Source organism: Poecilia formosa, unplaced genomic scaffold, assembly GCF_000485575.1.
Source record: "Poecilia formosa unplaced genomic scaffold, Poecilia_formosa-5.1.2 Scaffold17, whole genome shotgun sequence".
In the NCBI taxonomy this organism is placed as follows: Eukaryota; Metazoa; Chordata; class Actinopteri; order Cyprinodontiformes; family Poeciliidae; genus Poecilia; species Poecilia formosa.
This window is the reverse complement of record NW_006799956.1, coordinates 218,986-241,022: the sequence shown is the minus strand read 5'-3', so window position 1 is coordinate 241,022 and position 22,037 is coordinate 218,986. Positions and strand designations below refer to the sequence as shown.

The 22,037-nt window shown below is 39.0% G+C and overlaps 3 protein-coding genes across 8 annotated transcripts; 2 read left to right on the top strand and 1 right to left on the bottom strand.

Annotated features, from left to right (window-relative positions):
* The first annotated feature begins 197 nt into the window (after window positions 1-197).
* On the top strand, window positions 198-3,309 carry dnajb9a (DnaJ heat shock protein family (Hsp40) member B9a). 2 transcript variants are annotated; one of them, XM_016668773.1, is made up of 3 exons: window positions 198-444; window positions 775-1,005; window positions 1,792-3,309. In XM_016668773.1, the coding sequence occupies exons 2-3, from the start codon at window positions 789-791 to the stop codon at window positions 2,214-2,216; spliced, it is 642 nt and encodes a 213-aa protein (XP_016524259.1). In that variant the 5' UTR covers window positions 198-444; window positions 775-788; the 3' UTR covers window positions 2,217-3,309. The 2 variants fall into 2 exon arrangements, with proteins under 2 accessions (XP_016524259.1, XP_007546719.1); XM_007546657.2 differs by having other exon boundaries at window positions 200-435.
* Window positions 3,310-4,083: 774 nt separating this feature from the next.
* Window positions 4,084-16,795, top strand: dnm1l (dynamin 1-like). 5 transcript variants are annotated; one of them, XM_016668737.1, is made up of 20 exons: window positions 4,084-4,355; window positions 6,507-6,651; window positions 6,940-6,969; window positions 8,223-8,269; window positions 8,730-8,801; window positions 8,895-8,981; window positions 10,125-10,287; window positions 10,424-10,544; window positions 10,666-10,797; window positions 11,756-11,962; window positions 12,075-12,195; window positions 12,295-12,450; window positions 12,548-12,637; window positions 12,721-12,813; window positions 12,924-12,977; window positions 13,144-13,215; window positions 13,978-14,154; window positions 14,798-14,907; window positions 15,030-15,189; window positions 16,349-16,795. In XM_016668737.1, the coding sequence occupies exons 1-20, from the start codon at window positions 4,254-4,256 to the stop codon at window positions 16,403-16,405; spliced, it is 2,196 nt and encodes a 731-aa protein (XP_016524223.1). In that variant the 5' UTR covers window positions 4,084-4,253; the 3' UTR covers window positions 16,406-16,795. The 5 variants fall into 5 exon arrangements, with proteins under 5 accessions (XP_016524223.1, XP_007546715.1, XP_016524225.1 ...); XM_007546653.2 differs by lacking the exon at window positions 6,940-6,969; XM_016668739.1 differs by lacking the exon at window positions 13,144-13,215 and having other exon boundaries at window positions 14,020-14,154.
* Window positions 16,796-17,008: 213 nt separating this feature from the next.
* On the bottom strand, window positions 17,009-21,929 carry tnnt2d (troponin T2d, cardiac). The gene is made up of 12 exons (XM_007546652.2): window positions 21,820-21,929; window positions 21,198-21,252; window positions 21,047-21,057; window positions 19,448-19,469; window positions 19,296-19,353; window positions 19,083-19,199; window positions 18,913-18,990; window positions 18,649-18,759; window positions 17,686-17,798; window positions 17,471-17,561; window positions 17,315-17,352; window positions 17,009-17,184 (listed from the first exon to the last, which is right to left on the bottom strand). The coding sequence occupies exons 2-12, from the start codon at window positions 21,233-21,235 to the stop codon at window positions 17,139-17,141; spliced, it is 723 nt and encodes a 240-aa protein (XP_007546714.1). The 5' UTR covers window positions 21,236-21,252; window positions 21,820-21,929; the 3' UTR covers window positions 17,009-17,138.
* Between the last annotated feature and the right edge of the window lie 108 nt (window positions 21,930-22,037).

Below are 22,037 nucleotides of genomic sequence, written 5' to 3'. Positions count from 1 at the left end.
AGAAACTTGCCCCACTTTATTCAGTGGTGAGTGGTGGGTAAGGACGGGGATAAGGGCTAAAACCTTAGTTACAGTATAAGGAATGTAGTTTTGGTGCTTAATCTCAGAGGATGTGCCTTTTCGTCCTCTACCCATAAAATGAACTACTTGTCATAAAGACAAGTAGTCCTCATAGTGCACACTTTTTTAATAATTTGATTATACGCAAAGATAATATTTTCAACAGTTGAACTGGACCTAATGATAGCAATGACCACTAGGAGTCGCAAAAGATGTGAGGAATAGAAAACCAGCGAAGAAAAGAAGGAAATTACCGGGTTTTGAACGCTCTCCGTCTATAGTGTTCATTAATACCGTTACATCATCATTATGGTTTTGTTTTGGTTAGATATCTAAAGATCCTGTGAAAGAGGACGCCACTTGGCTTTCAGAAAGGTGAGTGAGGTGAGCCTAACCTGAAGGAGTCCGTGAGAACAGTAGCTAATGTTAGCAGGTTATGCTAGGAGAGGCTGTATTACATCACTAAGAGAAAAATAATTTTGGTTTTTTTTTTTTTTTTTTAAAATAATTTTGGGTTTTTGTTTTGTTTTTTTACGTTGGTCCTATTTTTACTAGGACCAACTTCGAAAAATAAGCTGTCAGTTTCTCATTAACCACAATAATTGCACTATCTACAGCAACATAACTGTTGCTGTTTGCCTGGGTATCAGGTTCAAAATGACAAATATCTATTGTTGTTGTTATTATATCACAGTTTTTTTCTCTTGAATGCAGGGCACAGTGTAGCCATGGCAGCTGTACAGTCTGTCCTGATGTTTGCAGTATGCGTCCTCGTGATAACAGAGCTGATTCTCGCCAAGAAGGACTACTATGATATACTGGGAGTGCCCAAAGGTGCAACAGAACGCCAGATAAAGAAGGCTTTCCATAAGCTTGCAATGAAATTTCACCCCGATAAGAACAAGAGTCCAGATGCTGAAGTAAGATTCAGAGAAATCGCTGAAGGTAAGCAGTTTGTGAAGCCAGACATATAGGCAGATATTGTTTGACGTCAGATTTGCCACAAACTGATTGTTTGCAGTTTTAAAATCATCAAAGGTCAAGCTGCAATTTCTTACAGTAACTTTTCAACCTTTCAACATTTTCTGACAGATGTTCATGAGGTAGACTTTAATGGAATGTCTTTCTGTAAATAATTGTGTTCTTTTATTTACAGATTTAGTAAGTGTTCAACTAATAATCCTTTTTGACACGTTCTCCAACCTTAGTAGATTTATAGTTGGGCTGCACAATATACTGTGATTTTATTGTCAATGCAATATCCATATCGTAAAGACCCACCTGGACTGCAACAAATGTTAGCAAATTATTTAACTTCCATGCATTCAGGGTTTGCATGTTTGCAATGTTTGGTGACACTAGTTGTTTAGTCCAGCATAAAATGTTTCCCCAAGAGAAAAATTGGATCATACATTGGTGGTAGCAGGAGTTGAGCACGAAATGCTTCCCAGTCATTTCTATTTATAAAAAGTAATTTTGAAAATTGTTTCTTTTCACATTCATGTGCACTTGTGTTTGTAATATGATAATGTGAAAAAGTTCAAGGAGCGTGAATACTTTTCGCAAGGCACTGTTAAAAAAAAAATAGAGAAGCATCTTTGTGGGTTGATATAAAATGTGCCCGATGCACTTTTTTTTTCTTCCTGTTCATATAACGGAATCCTGTAATTGTAACCTTTGTTGCTTTTTCAATCTCATTGACTGAATTATTTGTCGCTTTGTTTGGTGCAGCTTATGAAGTTTTGTCCGATGAGAGCAGAAGAAGAGAGTACGATCAGTTTGGCGACGACGTGTACACAGGAGGGGAGACGCAAAGAGCAGGCACCCACCAGCCCTTCACCTTCAACTTTGACGACATGTTTAAGGACTTCAACATCTACAGCCAGAACAGACATTCTCGTCACAGGCGACACTTCGAAGAACACTCCAAATCCCACAAAGAGTCCCACAGCAGACGCAGGAGACACTTTCAGGGTGGCTTCGGGGCGGGGATCCTCGACGACATGTTTGACGACATGGACAGAATGTTTACTTTCGATAGAAACGCCAAACAGACTGAAGGCAGGTTTCACGGTACAACGAAGCAGCACTGCAGAACTGTAACCCAGCGCAGAGGAAACATGGTGACCACTTACACGGACTGCACCGCATCGTGAAGTCATTTATGACCTAAATTGCTTCAACGAGATCGGTAATGCGGTGTTGTCAGGATCGTTCAGCAGAAAGTGGGTTGCAAGCTTACACTCGCGTTAGAGATAGCTTTGCTCTAAATTCAAATAAGCTTTATTGTGAATGAATGTAGTGAGTTTTGCTTACTGTTTGTGTAAGTTGAAAGAAAGTTTTTTTTTTTTTTCCATGAAGCAAGCGCCTTTGAGTTTTGACAAGAATTCATGTGTCACATCATTTATTTTTAGTCTAGGATCCGCTTCATCTTCCATTACAACTGAAGTTTTTCAAATGGAAAACAGGAATCACAATAACCTACCTTCCTCTGCATGTTGGTTATTTAAACTTGTGTTTCAGCATTTTTTCCACATCCTCTTGAAACACTCCTACATTGTATGGTGCTAGTAATATTTTTGTTTTAATGTTTTTATTGTAATGTTTATGGTCAACATTTTTTTGTTGTTGTTTTTTTTTTCCAGTGCACTTGGTGCAAAGTAATTTATCTGTGAAACAAGAAACTCTAGTATCATAGATATGTTTGTGTGTCAGAGTTTACATCAAGTGGGGCAGTGGAACTGTTAAGATTAAAACAACGCACCCTAAAGATGAGTGCTCAATTCGTAGACAGCAGGACGTCCTGTCTCGGTTCTTGAAAACACTTCTTCAAAAGGATAGCTTTATTTCCTTTTAACTTTAATCTTCCTATCAGTCTGAACCACAGAGAGCTTGTTTGAATTGGGAGAACTGTTTTTGAAAACCTGGGAAGCATGTCCAACTGCTCTTTTTTTTTTTTTGAGTCACTTGAATATGAGCTGTATGACCTAACATCTATACTGACTAATAAAACTGTTAGGGCCAAGTAAATTCTTAATATAAATCCTTGTCCAGTGTTGATAGATTTCTGTTTTTCATATGTTGGTTTGTTACTGTAAAATATCTAAAGACACTTTAAATGTTGTAAATCAATTGTAAGAACAAAACTATTGGTTTAGAGTTGAGTTGTAATCACAGATGGGATGAGTGACTAAATTTAAAAACATTGATTTGAATTTTGAACATTTTGCCATAAATGCACAATCCTGACAGCAGGGATTATATTGTTATTGGTAATTGTCAATCATCCATTGTGATTGTGAAAATTGTACAACAGAGACTCCACTTTCTGAGGAAACTAAATCAAACATCACTTCCTACCAACAGGACATGTTAGACATGTTACAGCTGGGACTTTCCTTGCCAGGATATGAAACCCCTAAGCTGGAGACTGTTACCCAGTAGTCCAAAACTCTTCTTCTGTTCAGATTAGAGTAAATGTTGTATTTAATTTGAAAATCAAGGTCCAAGAGTCTGGAAGAAGACAACAGGTCTTATTTTAAAGTTAGCACAGTCAGTGAGGATTCTGGGAGCCATGTCACCTGCTCACATTGAACTGTTGTATTTTGTCAAGTCCAAAATCAGCTAGCTATATACTTTATGCTTAACCCTGTTGACAAGTTTTATTGAGAAGCTGATATTAGTTTGGTGATCATGATATGAACCTTTTCCATAAGCCACAGTTATTACAGTTACACAGAAATTACAACTTTAAATCTATTGTTCTATGTGCATATTTCTCTTAAACTTGTTGAATGGAATTATTTTTAAATATTGCATATACTTTTCTAATCACACTCTGGCAGTATGGTGTCGTGTCCAGAGATTTAGGTAAATATTTTGGTCCATAGAGACCGTTGTTTGGTGAATGGGTGGGGATAGTAGGTGACGGAGGGGTGATATGCTTTTTGATTGGTGCGATACATGTGACGAAACAACGGTTGTAGTTTAGCCTGCTTCAAACAAACCCGCCTTTATCCCCCTGAACTGCAACTCCCACAATGCAGTTCCGTCGAACTGTTTGCGCAGTTGTGGCCAAATCCAGGAGTCGAAAGTAGCTTTAGCGGAGGGGACATTGAATGACTTTGTCCCTGTGTGGTTTCACGTGAAGAAAAGTTCTTTGGAGGACAGTTCGGATTTCTGGATCGACGCTAATGGAGGCCCTTATACCTGTCATTAATAAGCTGCAAGATGTATTTAACACAGTCGGTGCGGATATCATTCAGCTGCCCCAGATAGTTGTTGTTGGAACCCAGGTGAGAAACGTCTCTGTGCTTAAAGGCTAGCAAGTTTTCCAGCCTGCGTAAACTAATTGTTGTGGCTGTTTGGTGTTACATTTTCAGCTGTTTGGCTGAAAATGTTTTCCTTTCATTTTCAGCCAAACACCGTATCAATAAACTAACTCACTTGACCGTACACTAGTTGCATGTTCTAATTGAACAATTACCGCTAGAGCTAGGTTAGCATTAGCTACCTTTGCATATTCTGAACTGTTATTGACAGTTGGCTTGAACGTGCATTTACGTTATCAGTCATTAGCATTAAAACTGCTGTTCCTGTACCGTTTTACTCCCGTTCCTAGTTTAGCTAGGTACAAGCTCTGTTTGTTTTCATTCACCGTTCGCATTAATGATACTGTTTGTTTCATTTGAGAGTTCATAGGGAACGTCAAGCAATAATAACAAATGCATTTTAACTCATAAAGTGCTCTATTTATCAGCTAAGTAAGCTATTAAAGTTTAAAATGTGGTAGTAGCTATCGTGTGTAAACATTGGAGCCTAATTGGTTTAAAGTGGAAGGTTTTGTCTAAGAGATTTAACTTCACTTGGTTGCTAATAGGATGTAACTGCCTCAGACAGTTTGCCTTCTCTCCTAGGTTGTCATGGAGAGAAGGCTAGGTGAAAGAGTTTGTAATGTTTGCTTGGCCTAATCAATGTTCTATAAAGAACATTACCTGAACGGCCATTATCTCATTTGTTCCTCTTCCACAAAGTAAATGAGACAGGGTTTCAGTAAGTTAAACTCGACTTTTGTCACCGTTATGATATTAGTTCAGGACTTGCATTAATCATAAAAAAGTAATATAATGATAATTTGCATTTCACTTCCGTAATAACTCGAAGTTAAATGTGACTTTACCAACTGAAGTTGGTATTTTTCTGTCCTGATATTCGATATGTGGGCTTTTACAACCAGATTACCTGCTTTACTTCAGCAACTTCCTACAGTATACAGGTACACTTCATAACAGTTATTTACAAACAAGTGTCTCAATGAGAATATAGCAAAATTGTTTGAATTTAATTGCTTAAATAAGCCAGTTAGCTAGTTTTAGAAGTAAAATTATTTTTGCTATTATTATTATCATTATTATTATTATTTTTAAGGGAATCTTAAAAATAAGGATTGGTGTAAAGATGCACCAATAAGGGCTTTTCCCGGCTAATTCCATTTTCAGTTTTTCAGCCACACTGATTGAGATTTTGATTAGTTCCGAAGTTTATCAGGGCTGTAATACTTAAAGGAGAACATGTGATAGTTGTCCTTTGATAAAGGTTAAAGCTTTGAATCCAAGAGAAAATAAACAAAGTATCATTATCACTGGTTTTTTTCTCTACTTAATAATGTGCATGCTGATGTCTTTTTATGCAGAGTTCTTAGTGTCGATGTGAAAATGGAACATGTAAAAAATGTCAGATGTTTTTGTATTAGACGTTCTGATCAGAGCCGATTTAAGGAAAATGTCTGATTTGTTGATGCATCCATAACAGTGGACCTGTGGCTATGTCGCTGCTTGATGACTCATGATGTCCCCAGGGAGAATAAGTGCAACTAGCTTATTTATTTTCCCCTCCCAAAAAAATTTAAGAAAATAAAAAAAAAAAAGATGACGGTAGAAGCAATGAAATTTAAGATATATTTTGAGACATTTTATGGAAACCTTTGATGTATTTAAAACTTTTTAAGGCCTAAAATTAAAGAAACCAACAAGGAAAGAGACGCTTCTCATCTTTGCTGGAGTTTGCCATAAACCTAGTGGAACATTTTAGAGCAACTCCACCCTCATGCTCACACTTATTGTCTGCAGTGCTTTTCTTCTGTGGTTACAGCTAAATGTCTTGAATCACTTACTAGTCCAACCCTCAAGTAATGACTCATTTTAGGAATCTCTCCATGAATAATAGGTTCATTTTTAGCCCTGCCTCCTTTGTGCAGCAGAAGTGTCCTGAAAGATGGAATGAAATGCCACTGTAGGTGTAACCAGCAGCCACATATGTTCTCTTTTTTTAATTATTTGCCTGTTAGGACTGGTTTTTCCTGTCAAGAAATGATTTGTGTGTCCCATTAGTCATGTCTAGAGGCTGCTGTTTACCGGTGTTTATAATGTTGCTGCTGTTGTCCACAGAGCAGTGGGAAGAGCTCTGTTTTAGAGAGCCTAGTCGGCCGGGACATCCTACCGCGCGGAACCGGCATCGTGACGCGTCGGCCCCTCATCCTGCAGCTTGTACACATTGACGCAGATGATCGCAGGAAAACCAATGAAGAGAATGGTAACAGAACCGTCACCTCTTCCTCTTTTTTTATGATAAAACTTGATTGATTTCAATTAGTTATGTGCTACTTATTTAAATATATCTTAAGATGCAGAATACTGGTATGCTTCTCTTTCTGTAGGTGGCTTTGATTTTATTTTATTTTTTTGGTTAACTGCCTGAAAGCTCTTTGAACAGCTACTTTTATCCTCTGGAATTTCCCTCAGAGTGATGCTGCATTCCTTTAATATCATGCCGATGCTGCAGATAGCCAGCCTTAACCTTTCTGTCTCTCTTCAACCACAGCATCCAAGAAAAATGGCCGCCTTTACAAAGGTCTCCTTTTCTGTTTTCTAGATTAACCCCCCACCTGTGAACCCATCCCACTTGCTCAGCCCTTTTTGCTTCATCCTCCCTTCTATTTTTGTAGCTGTTTAAAGTAATACATTTATTGCAAATAATTCTACCTTTTAATTTCATTAAAATACATCTATTCAATGGGTAAAAAAATAAATAAAAAAAATCCAATATCAAGAAATAGTTGGCTTTAAAAAATACTTTTGCTAATAAGTTTGCACTTTGGCGTTTCCTCAAACATACAGATGGAGGGTCTCTTTGATCGTTGATCTTTGATCGTTGATCTTTGATCGTTGATCATTGCTCGTTACGCAATCCTGCGGGATCCTCCAGATCTCATCTTCCTTCTTAGGCTCTCTTCAGCGTGACACATAGGTTTTCAATCGTGCTCCTGTCTGGGGACTGAGAATGCCGTAGAAGAAGAAGGTTGACTTCTATCTCTGGTGAACCTTTTCTGTATTAATTTGCCCTTATGTTTTGGATCATTATTCAGCAGCAATGTGACAACCACTGGTTCGTGTCCTGGCAGATTGTACCTCCTGTTTTGTGATATCATGCCCTCCCACCAGGACCTTTTGGAAGTAAAACAACCCACAGATCCTCATCCATACCGAATCGTTTCCTCCCAGAATAACCTGGAGTGTTTGCTTCTTAAGCGCTCCAACTTATTCTCATATGACTAAAATATATGTCACATTAGTTCAATAAACTCCATTTGCTTACATTTGTCATAGTGGGAGTTTTTTTTTTTTTGTGCCTTTACTCCTACACAGCTATAGTGTAACAAGGGCGAGTAACAAAAAAGTGAACATCATATTTATGCTCCAGAATTCTGTTAATTAATACATAAAACTATCTTGATCAACTTAAAAGAAAATAAAGTATAAATGAGAAACCGCTTCAGTTACATTTCTAATAAAATAATTGTTAGAGATGCCAATAAATGTATCTAGCTCTATATATTCTGCTTGTCTCATCTACCTGTTTTCTTTCTTTCTTTTTTTTTTGTCCTCCCTTTGACAGCATTTTGTTTTCCGTCATTGTGTAAACGCATCCAAGTTTTTTGTTGTTGTTGTTGTAAGCTTCGCAGCTGTCCATGTTTAGTTTTAGTTTTTCCATTCCGTCTGTGCCGTGAGAAAAATCCTCCCAGAGGACATTCACAAGGGGACTGTTGCCATAGCGGCAGCCATGTTTTCATGACCATATCCGATCTTATCTTTGTGTCTCTGCAGGCATCGAGGGAGAGGAATGGGGTAAATTCTTGCACACCAAAAACAAGGTAGAATTTACCTACTTCCTCCTTGCATTCCTTTCCTCTTTATTGAAGTTTCTGTTAGTAGTCTGCTGTGTATAAATGTCTGAATATTAGAGTATTGCATCTGATCATAGCCCCTTTTTTCTATTACTGCCATACTATTTAATGATAAGTTATATCATGTTATTTGTGCTACTTCTACAAGTGCAGCACAAGATCTATAACCTGTAATAAGAGTCAGTGGTCTCCTGTTAACTGCTAAAAATATATTTGGCTGGACAGTAAATGTCCTTCATGGTTAAGTTCCATAAAAGGTGGTTCTTGATGTTCTCATAGCCTAATAATAAAGATATCAGAGGGTTCCTTTTTTAATATTGTGTTTTCATTTTTGCTCCTTTCCTTCGTCTTTGTTTAAAAATTCTACTTGAATGGATGCCGTCTGTTCCTGCTGTCCTTACATCCTGTGGTTAACATTCACTTTCAGATCTACGCAGAGTTTGAGGAGATCAGGAAAGAGATCGAAGCCGAGACGGAAAGAATTTCGGGTAACAACAAGGTAGGCTTAGAAAGGAATTTAAAATAAATAAATAAAGCCACATCGCTTGAAAATTTTCGTTGAAAATGATTAATCTTGGCATTTTTGTTTCAGGGTATTAGCGATGAACCCATTCACCTGAAAATCTTCTCTCCGCATGTTGTGAACCTCACGCTAGTGGACCTTCCTGGCATCACAAAAGTAAGATAAGTTTCAGTCTCGCTTTGAAAATCTCCAGCATAGACGTGTAATTTTTTTTTTTATGTAGTGTATGGAAATTGTATAATTTTTTTAATTGGGCGATTTAGTCTTATTTGTCAAAAACAAGTATAGGTTTTAATGAAATCTCACATGAAGGTTCCCGTTTCAGTTTCCACAATTACACGTTAAAATATCTGGTTGATGGACGCCATGGTCATTGACAAGCCGCTCTCCTGTTTAGTTATAGTTTGATTAGCTATACCCACAAAATGTCTTGCGAGGAGGAATGAAAGATGCATTTCCTTAAAATGCTAAACTGAAAGCATCACAATGGAAGGTTAATGATACATTGGAGACGCTGGAAAAATACACAGCAAAAGTCCTAAGGTTGGTATTGATCCCTGAATGGCTGCATCGAGGACTGATGGCCTCTGTATGTGCAAAAATATATGTTTTACAACAACCGTGTACCTCAGAAAGCTCCGTCACAGATTTTCCAAAAGCATTTTCTCTTCTGGATGCTAAAAGTTTTTTGTTTTTTTTTTTGTTCATCATCCTCTGTCCTGTTTTCAAAGAAAATCCCCAAATCCTACAAATGGATATAATTCATAATAGATATTTGCGACTTAAATTAAAAGACAAATTTTAAAAGTGATCCCTGTGTTTAGTACATTTCTATGTCTTGCTTAAGGCTTCCAACAATATTTAGTCTAGTGCAGCGAGACAACTTTTCATGACCTGTTGATTATTGCCTAATCAGTTTTTCAATATCAGTTTAATTTGAGTCTTACGATTGCGCAATTATACAAATTTGTTGCTCAATTTTGATTTTTTTCCTTACAAATTTTCTCTATAAACACAGCAAACATGTAATCTTTTTTTCATTCATTATTCTGCTGTGTTGTGTTTTGCATGTATGCTTCCATTTTATTTATTTATTTTTTAAAGGCACAGACACCAATAGAAAACTGGAAGCCTGCAAATCTAGGATTTATTGAACATACTTAGTCAAAATATAAGAAAATTAATGCCATTTTAAGTTTGATCAAATACAAATAAATAACTTGTGATTAATTGGAACATGTTAGCTTAGGTCATTTCACTGCCTTTTGGTTTCAAACCTTTATCTGCTTCTTTATATAGGTACCAGTGGGGGACCAACCTAATGACATAGAGATCCAGATCAGGGAGCTGATTCTAAAATACATCTCCAACCCTAACTCCATAATCCTGGCTGTGACTGCTGCCAACACCGACATGGCGACGTCAGAGGCTCTAAAGGTGGCCCGAGAGGTCGACCCAGACGGTAAATGCCATCTTTGTTTTGTTTTCCTGTCCCCCGTCTGTTTTGGCGTCGCGTTGTCTTTTATTTTCCCTCCGAGTCATGCGGGTGTGAATTCCCTGCTGTGTTTGAACTTTACAGGCGTGTCTTTTATGTTCAGGAAGGAGGACCCTCGCTGTGGTGACCAAGCTGGATCTTATGGACGCCGGCACAGATGCCATGGATGTTCTGATGGGCAGAGTCATCCCTGTCAAACTGGGTATTATTGGAGTAGTTAACAGGTATTACTGGAACATCTCTGAGCTCATATGCAGCTCCGCTCCCAGCAATAATGGTAGAAAACGGAGCTTAATTTCACAGCTCAACACATTCTGATCGCTGCTTTTTGTGCTTTTTCCCCAGGAGTCAGTTGGACATCAATCAAAAGAAATTAGTGGCGGATTCCATTCGTGATGAATATGCCTTCCTACAAAAGAAGTATCCATCACTCGCAAACAGAAATGGAACTAAATATCTGGCTAGAACATTAAACAGGTATACACCTTAAAATCCAGTGGCAGATTACATACACACACAATGGTGTGTATGTGTGTTGTGTTTTAAAACACTACTGGGTGTGTTTTAAAACATTTGAACTAATCTGGATTATTATTGACCAAAATAACCAAACTGGTTAGAACGATCCAAGAAGGGTGATTAAATTAATCCTTTAAGGCAGGGGTGTCAAGCTCATTTTTGTTTTGGGCCAAATTGAGATTACGAATGCTCTTAAAGGGCCGGTTGTGCTAGAAGGTATTGATAGAACTTGTTCACAAACTGTTAAAATATCAATGAATTCTTGAGATAAAATAATATTGAAAATTTTTTCAGTCCCTCAAGGATTTCATGAATGTTTTGTGATTTTTTTTTTTTTGCAATAAAAATCAAAGTGTTTGTGGTACTAATTTGGAAATATTTGCACATATTTATATCAGTAAATGCGACTTTTTATTGCTCGCTTTATAGATCGCGTTCTATAATCTGACATTAATTAAGGCTGAGGCAGCTGTTTGGTCCAAGTAAGAGTTTTTGAGAAAAATCTGCAATAAACTCCCAATTATGTATTAATGCGAAAAAGTGCGGGGACTTGCTGATTTTTGCACGAATTTCCACAATAATTTGCGAGAAACTGGATGGACTGACTGATATAATTGGGCAGTAGACGGAGAAACTACATTGATTTGATTGATAAAATAATATGTAAGCGCACTTAATGTTTTGTCTGAAACTTAGAGGGTCACATAAAAAGCTACGGCCGGCTGGATTTGGAAATGTTTGCAATTTTTCCTGGAGTTTTACACGCGTGCTTTACGGGATAAAATGACCAATGAGGAGTGTTTGTAATCTTTCCACTGCTTAACGTCTGCATTTTAATTATGAACAGTTTTGATACCTTGTTGGTTAGATTGCAGCTTGCTATAACTGGCTGAACTGGTGTGTTTTGTCACCGCAGGCTGCTGATGCATCACATCAGAGACTGCCTTCCCGAGCTGAAGACGAGGATCAACGTGCTGGCGGCGCAGTACCAGTCTCTGCTGAACAGCTACGGCGAGCCCGTCGAGGACAAGAGCGCCACCTTGCTGCAGCTCATCACCAAGTTTGCTGCAGAGTACTGCAACACCATAGAGGGCACGGCCAAGTACATCGAGACGGCCGAGCTGTGAGTCGCGTCTCTAACCCTGGGAAATTCACAAATGGCTTCTTCAATTTTAAACAAATATTCAAAGTTTTTTTTGTTTTTTTTGTTTTTTTGTTTTTTTATATTTCTTCAGATGTGGCGGCGCGAGAATCTGTTATATTTTTCACGAGACGTTTGGTCGCACTTTGGAGTCTGTGGATCCACTGGGCGGCCTGACCACCATCGACGTGCTGACGGCAATCAGGAATGCAACGGTTGGGTTTTTTTTTTTTTTTTTGCTGTATTTTACTGTTAAGATCTTCGTCTCAAGCGGAGTCTTCAGGATGGGTCACGGTTTGAATCTCTCTCGACAGGGGCCGAGGCCCGCTTTGTTCGTGCCCGAGGTTTCGTTTGAGCTGCTGGTGAAGCGGCAGATCAAACGCCTGGAGGAGCCCAGTCTGCGTTGTGTCGAGCTGGTTCACGAGGAGATGCAGAGGATCATCCAGCACTGCAGCAATTACAGCACACAGGCGAGAAAAACCCTCAGAGACATCCAGAGGCATGCTGGGAATGTGCAAACGATAAAACATGCGTGCTAACCTTCCTGACTTCCTTTCCCCTTTGCAGGAATTGTTAAGATTTCCAAAACTCCATGACGCCATCGTGGAGGTGGTCACCTCCCTCCTCAGAAGGAGACTTCCAGTCACAAACGACATGGTCAGAGTCTTATTGATCGCCGGTGAGCATTCTGTTGGAAGTTTTCAAAATCTGATCAGTTTTATTTTCTAATTTCTCTTCAGGTTCATAACCTGGTTGCCATTGAGCTATCCTACATCAACACCAAACACCCCGACTTTGCAGATGCCATTGGCCTCATGAACAATAATCTAGATGTAAGAAAATTAGATTTCAAATCTTCTGCCTGTAGGATTATTTAATGGTGTTGGCAGCACTTTGTTTGTGCTTCTAGAGCAATGCTTCTAATATAATTCCACTTTTTTAGGAGCAGAGACGCAGCAGAATGAGAGACTTGCCTCCCTCCGTTCCCAGAGATAAGGTACACTCTGCCTGCGAACGTTTTCTTAAAAGCTCGACAGGATTTGTTTAATGTTCTTCATTTTGCCAGTTTCAAATTGCTTCTGTGTCTGATATCTGTAGCTCCTGATTGTTGTAGCTTTAGCCTGTTTTCTATTCGCTCTGTTCTTCCTCTGGTTTGCTTTTAGTCCTTTAAAAGCCCCGTTGGGCAGTCTGTGTCCCCCTCTGAGCCTCTTCTCCTGGAAGGGGAGGCCGCTAAGGTGTGTCACTTTCTGTTGCTGCCTGCATACTTTGCATCTGTTCTCCTGCAAACTGAAAACTCTGCTTTTGTTTGCTCTTAAACTCATGAAGTCATTTTTAAGATTTATTGGTGAATCCAGGTGTTGAGGAATGCGGCCAACACCTCCACGCCAGCAGCTCCAGCTGTAGATCTCCCTTTACATTTATGGTGACTTGTACAAACCCCTCTCCCCCCAAAGCTTTTTCACATTTGGTCGTAATAAGACTCTACATCTTTTTCAGGTTTTAAAAGATGTGTCTTTATTAGAAAAATTCACAATGTAAAAGCCAAATACCAAATTTTAAAGTTGTAGTCTGCTAAGATGGCGATAGGTTTGTGAGTACGTTAGCGGGTCACTTTAAATGTTAAATTTGTCCGCATGCTTCAACAATCGCATCGTAACATTTCATCCTTAACTTTCCTCTTGAATCTGACATGTGATCAATAACGAGAACAGAAACGAGCATGAAACTGACCAAAGGACATTTTTGAAATAGTGAAGGCTTTGCTATTGCATTTATTTTGTTCAGCCTGTTTTTTTGTTTTTGTTTTTTTGTTTTTTTTTTTTTGTGCCTCTTGAAAGTAGATATCTTGAACTCTTTTGTCATCAGGAGAACTTACAGCATGCTGAAAGTTGACATGGTTTGATTTTGATCGGTTGTGTATTTTACCCTCTTTTCCCCGCCCTCCATCTTTCTCATGCTGTTGAGCCTTTTGACAACCGTTTGTCTTCTCAACGTAGGCAGCAGCTGCTAGCCTTCAGAGCGGTTCTGTTAATGAGCAGGGAGATGGAGGCACAGGCAACTGGAGAGGCATGTTCAAGAAAGGAGAGGAGGGTCTACCGGCTGACAGGACGACACCCCAACCTCTGTCCGCCATCAGCCCGCAGAGGGGCCACGCCGTCAACCTGCTGGATGTGGTAGGTGCTCCGAACTGGCTTTAACTGGTCAGATTTTCAAAGTTGTTTTTTTCCAGTAGCAATGAAATATGGCTGCAGGGGTTGATATGTATTCTGGAGTAACTACAAATTGGCTAAATCTGCTGTAATACCGGTCTGGTTTTATTATAAAGATAAAGCTTTATGGAATCCAAAACACTGGTAACTTTCAGATCTACTGGCAAATAAAATTAAGCCATATGTATTTGTTGTTGCATGCTGCTCACACTAGGGGGCAGTCTTCTTATTTTGTGACCGCTAAATAAAGAACAAAGGGACATTGTAGAAAAGTGGAACAAAGTGTTTTGAGACCAAAATAGAGTATTGACTTGAATTGTAAACGGAGAGATAAAACAACTGGACGGCAGACAAGTTTGTTATTCTTACAGAGATTTGTTCCGTTACCCCACATGAGCAACAAAGGTTTAAAAAGATGTATATAAAAAAAAAAATATATATATATGTATATATATATGTATGTATATTGTGATTGTTTCCCTTTGATTTCTGACACTGAAATGTGAAAAAGATAATAGTCTGTATATTTTTAGTTTACTTGTTGTATAAATCCTTTTGAATAAGTGTCAGAGCATCAAGAAGCTAATCTTCATCCTTTTGTCACCAGCCTGTACCAGTATCCAGAAAGCTGTCTGCTCGTGAGCAGAGAGACTGTGAGGTCATCGAGAGACTCATCAAGTCATACTTCCTTATTGTTCGGAAAAATATCCAAGACAGGTACACAGATGTTTGTTTTTTTTTATTTATTATTATTTTACTTATATGCTAACCATATTAAATAAATGGTAAAAACTGTGATTTCTACTTACTGCCTGACCTAAATCATTGTTTGAACTCAGTGTACCAAAGGCTGTGATGCACTTCCTGGTGAACCACGTGAAGGACTCCCTGCAGAGCGAGCTGGTGGGTCAGTTATACAAGACCACCCTGCTGAATGACCTGCTGACAGAGTCTGAGGACATGGCTCAGAGGCGCAACGAGGCCGCTGACATGCTAAAGGTGACGCGTTCTTTACACGTTGCTACGATGTGCTAAAGCCACAGTCGGCGTCAATTAGATGAGAGGCTTGATATTGTTTGTTTTAAAGGTCGGTGTAAGAAGGGTCGTTGCTTAAAGGTTCGACGGCTTCTTATCGGGTGAAAGTAAATGTCAGACCTCAAGCATTTGAGCTCAAAAGTGAAGCTTCCAGTCTGTGAAGATTTTGATGTTTTGTCATCTGCTGGTTGCTGCACTTGGTTTCATGGAGTCAAAAGTCAATACAGCTGCTTTAAGAAAATCTGAGCGCTTTGCACTTCAACAGGCTTTAGAAGATGTCGATTTAAGCCACAGGTTTCATGTGGCCATGTCGCACCACAGTGATGCAGTCATTCCTGAAAGTTCATCCCTTGGACATCATGTTTACATATTATGAAATCACATATTTCTGCGACATAATTTTCAGTTTTCAGTAGCTCTATATGGGGCAGGTCGATAAATCAATAACAATGGATATACAGTGATAGACAGGCGATCAATATTAGTAAAAGTGGGTCCGTTAAAATATTCAACAATTTCGCTGAACTTCGACCCAGAGCCGCACAGCATTCTGGGGGATGTCGGCAGAGAAAAGCCTTGAGATACTCAACCTCTCCTGGCTAGCTAGCTAAGGAAGGTTGGTGGCACCAGCTCACTCACTCGCTCTTTGGTTACCTAGCAACAACATGTTGAGCAACTAGCGCAAGAGTGTTTCAAAGTTCCTCCATTGTGCCTCATAACTGCTTAAAAATAAAATAAATTAAAAAAAACAACGGCGTGGAGTGAAAACTGTAGATGAATAAGGAAAGGTCCTGCCGACAGCTTGGCATTTCAGATATTTAAAACAAAAAACTAATCAGTAATTATCGACATTGACTGAGATGAAACACGATGCGTTTTTCAGTCACATCGTCCAGCCCTAACTGTATACCATAATCTGTCAAATTAATGACTTTATTGCTGCACCACAACAATATTATACTTTAATATTAGTTTTACATATTCCCCTATCCGAATCCCCCCCCCAAAAAAACACTGTTAGTTTTAACTGTTTTATGTAAAAACGCTTTGTTTCACGCACCTACGTGTGTGTGTGTGATATTAGGGCTAATGCTCCTCTGTTGCCGTGTCCCTTTGTGTCCAGGCTTTGCAGAAAGCCAGCCAGGTGATCGCAGAGATCAGAGAAACCCACATGTGGTGAGCGTCGCCGCTCTCCATCAACTACCGTTCATGGCTTCTGGGACCGTCATCCTCACAGACCATCCGTCTCCAGCATCCTCCTCCGACCGAGTCCCGACGCGCCTCGGAGCTATGAGACCACTCGTAAAAATGCACTGTCGTTGGAAACGTTCCTCACCAGTATAAAATTGTAATGTACAGAACAGCGAGGACTGTCTATAAACAGGGGATGGTGTGTGGTACCCCCTCTTTATCAGCATTACACACATACTGTAGTCCCAGATTATATTTTTCTTAATGTAATCAAAGGCAGAAACATGAGAAATTTTATGTCGCCACTGTGTGGAGTCTTGCTGGGAAACTTCTGCTCCTATTTTAGATTGAAATAAAAGCTATAAATGATTAAACGGTACTAAAAATGTCTACTCTTTATTAAAAGTTACCAGAATGTATTACCTTTAAATGAAAGTTTAGATCTACTAACACATTTGGTTTCTTGTTAATATTTGTGTTTAAAGCTAAATAAGACATATTTGTTGTCATTCAGATCTTTTTATTATTATTATGAGAGACAAATGCAGATAGGGACAAATGGGCTCTTAATGGTTTATAGAAATGAATCAGATTGGATGAAATGACCTATTTATTGTTTTGATCTCATGGCGGTTGACATGTACTCTTAAGACAACGGGACGATAAACAGAATTGGGAGTATTTGCCGCGAAGGTCTTCCTCCTCTCCGTCTCGCAGCAGCTTTACCTCAGACGGCCGCCCATCTTCCCCTTACCGCGACCTTTGGCACTGAAACGTGGAGAGAAAAACACTCAGAACATCAGTATGCAGGGTACAACTTGTATTGTGTTACACAGCACAAGGAGTGAGCCTAATCACTAATGTACTTCTTTTTTTGTTTTGTTTTTTGAAGACTTGCCTCTGGTGGTCTTGAACTCGGCAGAGAAGCTGGTTAATCTGCAAGGAAACAAACCTCAAGTATCTAGTGGCTTGCAGAAAATCACAGAAGCTAACGTGACATTTGACATGTAAGCAAGATGCACTGACGACGCTTGTTTTGCTTTGCCAGACTTACGTCGTATTTCTGTCTTCTAAGTTTTTCGCTGAGATCAAACTTCTCGGACTCCAGGCCCCTCAGCGAGTCCCACAGCTCCTTCGCCTTCTCCCTAAATGCGTTTGTTGTAATTTCTCATTAGATTGACATCTAACAGTGACATTTTCATGTGTATTAAAACCTGACCGATATTCTGGGACTAACTGAGCAAAAGAACAAGCCAAGTTGAGTCGTACTTGAGTTTGTCCTCACTGAGGTGATCGACGGTTAGCGGCTTCCTGCGTTCGGCGAGGATCTTCTTCTTCTTCTCCCTCTCGGTTTGCTTCTTGCCTCCTCTCCTGGTGTCACTCTGTTTATCAGATGAAGAGTAAACTATTAACTTTCTCACAATGAACCAGGAAATAGCAGGGAAAAAAAAAAAAAAAAAAACTAACAATAATTCAAATATTAGAATAATAATGGCATTGGTTCGGTTTGAGTAACTTTGTATTTCACATAAAATACTTCTTTCAATTAATTGCAAATTTCAGGTTTGCAGGCATACTGACACCAACAATTCAAAAGTGATTAATGTATATAAAGAAATCTAAAAACGATGACTGAAATCATGAACTAAAAGAACTGCAACTCATGCGTTAAGACGTGCATGATTATCTCAGCAGACCAATCAGCTTTGTCTACAGGAGTGTTAGCCCCGCCCACTGATTCTAATAACTAAAACTAATTATATAAATTCAAAGCGCAAAAGCAAATACTTAAAAATATATATTCTTCTAACATATAATGAATATAAATACAAAAAAATCTGATAATATTTTTTATTGATTTTTTTATTGATTTTTTTTTATTGTAATTTATTCTATGTATTTATTTTTCTAAATTTTTTTAATGACTTATTTATATTTTCACCCATGGCATTTTCAGCCCTTTATACCTGAAAAATACAGTCAACTATTGCTTTGTGGGGTTATGGGTGTTTAAATTGATAGAAATTATTTCATTAAATTCATTAAACAAAGTTATGTAAGGAACAAACTCATTTAGTTTTTTTTATATACATCTACTAGTTTTTAACTTGTCTACTTACTTCAAGTAAGATCTTACGATTGCCATATATATACATTTCTTTTTAAAGTCTAACTTTCCTATTTTGATTCTGAATTTAAAACGCTTTGGCAAATTAAAATCCAAATGAAGACCTTTTGTCCAGCGCCGTACTGTTGGCTCATGTTCGAGAGCGCCTTCTTCTTCTTGGCGTCCTCATCCTGCTTTTTGCGGTGCTCCTCTTGCTCCTTGCGCTCCTTCTCCTCCTGCAGGAGGGTGGAGTTTTATGGGAGGGGGTGGGGGGTGGATTTAAAGGAACAGAAGAAAAAAAAAAAAACTCTCTTTTGGTGCTACCAGGTACCAAAATTTAAACCACAGAGAACAGTGAAGAGGTGAGTATCTCTGCAGAGAATCCGTACAGCAAGTCTGGCCTGCCTCTCCTTCTCCCTCTCGGCTCTGATCCTCTGCTGCTCGGCTCTCTCGGCTCGACGATTTTCCTAAAGCACAATTTGTACGCAGAAGTTAGAGATGATTATTATTATAGAGCCTTGTCAGATCAGCCTCACTCCTCCGAAGCAGAAATGCTCACAATTCTGTTGACCAGGGCGACCAGCTCCTCTTCCTCCTTCTTCCTCTGGACGAAGTGAGCTTCAATCAAAGCCTGCAGCTCAGCCAGGTCTTTCTCCTGCCGCTTCCTGTAGATGTCCTGACATCACAGGAGGAAGCGAAGGGCCATCCTTTACGACAAGACCTAATAGGATCCAAGTGGATGTGGCACTATGAGAAAAGGAGATTAACTTACATCAAAGTCCACTTTTTCCCCATCAGGCATCTTTGGGGCTGAAATGTTTGTCATGAACCTGCAGAAGGTAGAGATGAGTTGTTACTGCATAATATGAATCCTGATGGCAGTGGAAGGCTGACTGCTGCAATGAGGAGAAGCTAAACACTCACTTGGGTTTGGGCTTGGACTCATCTAAAGAAAGGAAAACAGTCTAGTCATTAAGGAAGTGGCGCATGTTTTTCCACCACCAGACAAATATGAAATCGTAGAGGTCAGTGTGAGTGAGTCGTTTATTGAAAACACTTTAGCATATAACCACGCCCCTTAATTCTTGTTTTGTTTTTTTGTAAGATTTTGTCACATTTAAACCACAAACATTGTATTTTCAGAAAACCGAAGGGATTCACATGTCTGGATCACTAGTAGTTGTGACCTCCACAAATCCATTTCTAATGGCAAAGCGGCAAGAAGAACGGCTTTTCAGCTGTAAGACGTGGCAGCATCATGCTGCGGGGAAGCTTTTCTTCAGAGGGGAGGACGGACAGGACAGTTACAGAAGAAAGCTCGTTAAAAGCTTTTACAAAAGGAGACTGTGGACAGAGGTTCACCTTACAACAGGACGATAGAACTACGACACAATGGCTTAGTTCAAGTGTTAGATCGGTCCAGTCAAAGTCCAAACCTAAATCCCATTGAGAATCTGTGGCAAGACCTAAAGTTAGCTCAGATTCATGGTGACAGGAAAAAGTTGTGCAGCTAATTTTTAACCCAGAAGACTGAATCAAAAATGTTTCTTTAAGAAGTTATTTGTAAAAAATATTGTTTTCCTTTCATTTCACAGTAATAAGCTCCTCAGAGTTGACCTGCCGGGGGAAATGCCACTGATGTTTGTGGTTGCAATGGGAAAAGTAGCATAAAAAAAGACCTTAGTGCAAATACTTTTGAAAAGGCGCAGCTAGAGGAAGAAAGTATGTGATCCGTTTATTAAACGTGTTTTATTGTCATTACTCGGCTCGTGGCTGTGGACTGGTGTGAGAACACGCGGTTCTAAAACATTCAACTTTCTTTAGAGAAAATGTCCAGACGAGCCGTAAAGATTCCCAGCACACTGACCTCAGCAGTGTGTAAATCAAAACTCAGATAAAGTAACAGTCTCATTCAAGTGTTACAAATAACAGCCTTGAAACTTCTTGTGTTTTTGTCTGACGTAGCTTTCTAGCTATCGGCTTTATTCATGTATTAAAAAAAAAGAAGATACTAATAAGTGTCAGAATTATATTCTAGTTTTATAAACACTCATTTGCACATCATTAAAAGATAAATCCAGAGTATAAAGCTCTGATAGGTGGGATTGATGTTTGTCTTTGCCACATTCAGAGTTTCCTGTGGGCCTGACAATCAAATCCCCATAAAGACCCTATAAGATGTACAGTAAAGATATTCATACCCGTTCCAAAACGGGGAAGAAAAGCACCACGAATGACCCATATAAATTTATTTTCAGCCGTAGTGTGGCCCTCTTTCCAACAGCTGCAACAGCTGAGGTTATAATAAAGGTTGATCTCCAATCAGGAACATTTCAAAAATCCACCAAGGCTAACAAAGAGGGCGATTCTTGAATGGTCTCAGTTTGAGACCAATACAAGTGTCCTAATATTAAAAAAGAAAAAAATAATAATTTATCAACTGCAAGACAAATACTGGTGTATTTTGATCTTTGTGCGACTTAAATAAAATAGGTTCGGTATGTGAAATCTCAGTTTTCTTACCTTCTCCCTCTCTTCAGCAAGACAGAAACACAGACAAAAAAAAAAATAGGAAAAAAAAAACAAGACACCTTAATTAAAAATTATTTACATTTGCAAAGGAAATATTTTATTTCAGACAGTTGTTTCACCAACAATAAAACTGGTTACGTACAGAGCCTCGTCGCCCGCTACTTCCTCTGTGTCTGACATTTGGTTCTGGTTGAGCTCTGCAAAATGGACCCCAGACTATATTTACACTGGCAAATATTTCTGATCATTAACGACACAACAGACCTGGTAACGGTTCACAGAGAACTGAGTGTTATTGTTGTTATTGGACTAAATGAGCCATAAAGCTCACGTCACCTGAAAAATGTACAGAAATATGTCCTAAAATGATAAATGACAACAAAAAAAAATGTGGGTTAAGAAAACAATCCCAGTCTACAGATCAGATGTATTTTTACGCAAAAAAAAGCAAAATCATTTCCTGATCAATACACATGCTTTTCATGCAAACTCTAAAAAAAGAGAGAGAGAGAGAGAGAGAGAGAGAGAGAGACGATACTCATACTCTATTAATTTGGATTTTATTCAGATCTTTTTTTTTCTAAGTGAGAAAATTAATGAGTCCAAAACAAATCAGCAGGCGGAGTACGAATGAGCACGTTTCACTCTGATAATCAATATTAAGGAAAACAAACTATAGATTTAAATTCATTTTAGAAGCAGTAAAATTAACTGAATTCATAAATTTGACTTTTTTATTCATTCATTCATGCATTCATTCTTACCTGTGACCCAGACAGAGGGAGGTCAGAGATGAGCAGCTTCAGCCTTCGGCTCCTTGAGCTTCACCAGCAGGCTGAGCATCGAGGAGACATGGTCCGACCCTTCCTAGTCAGGTGACCGCAGCGCCCTATGGCTAACCAGGCTATTGTTAGGAAGCTGGACATCGGGGCGCTGTTTCACGCACACACACTCACACACACACACACACATTCTGCAGGTA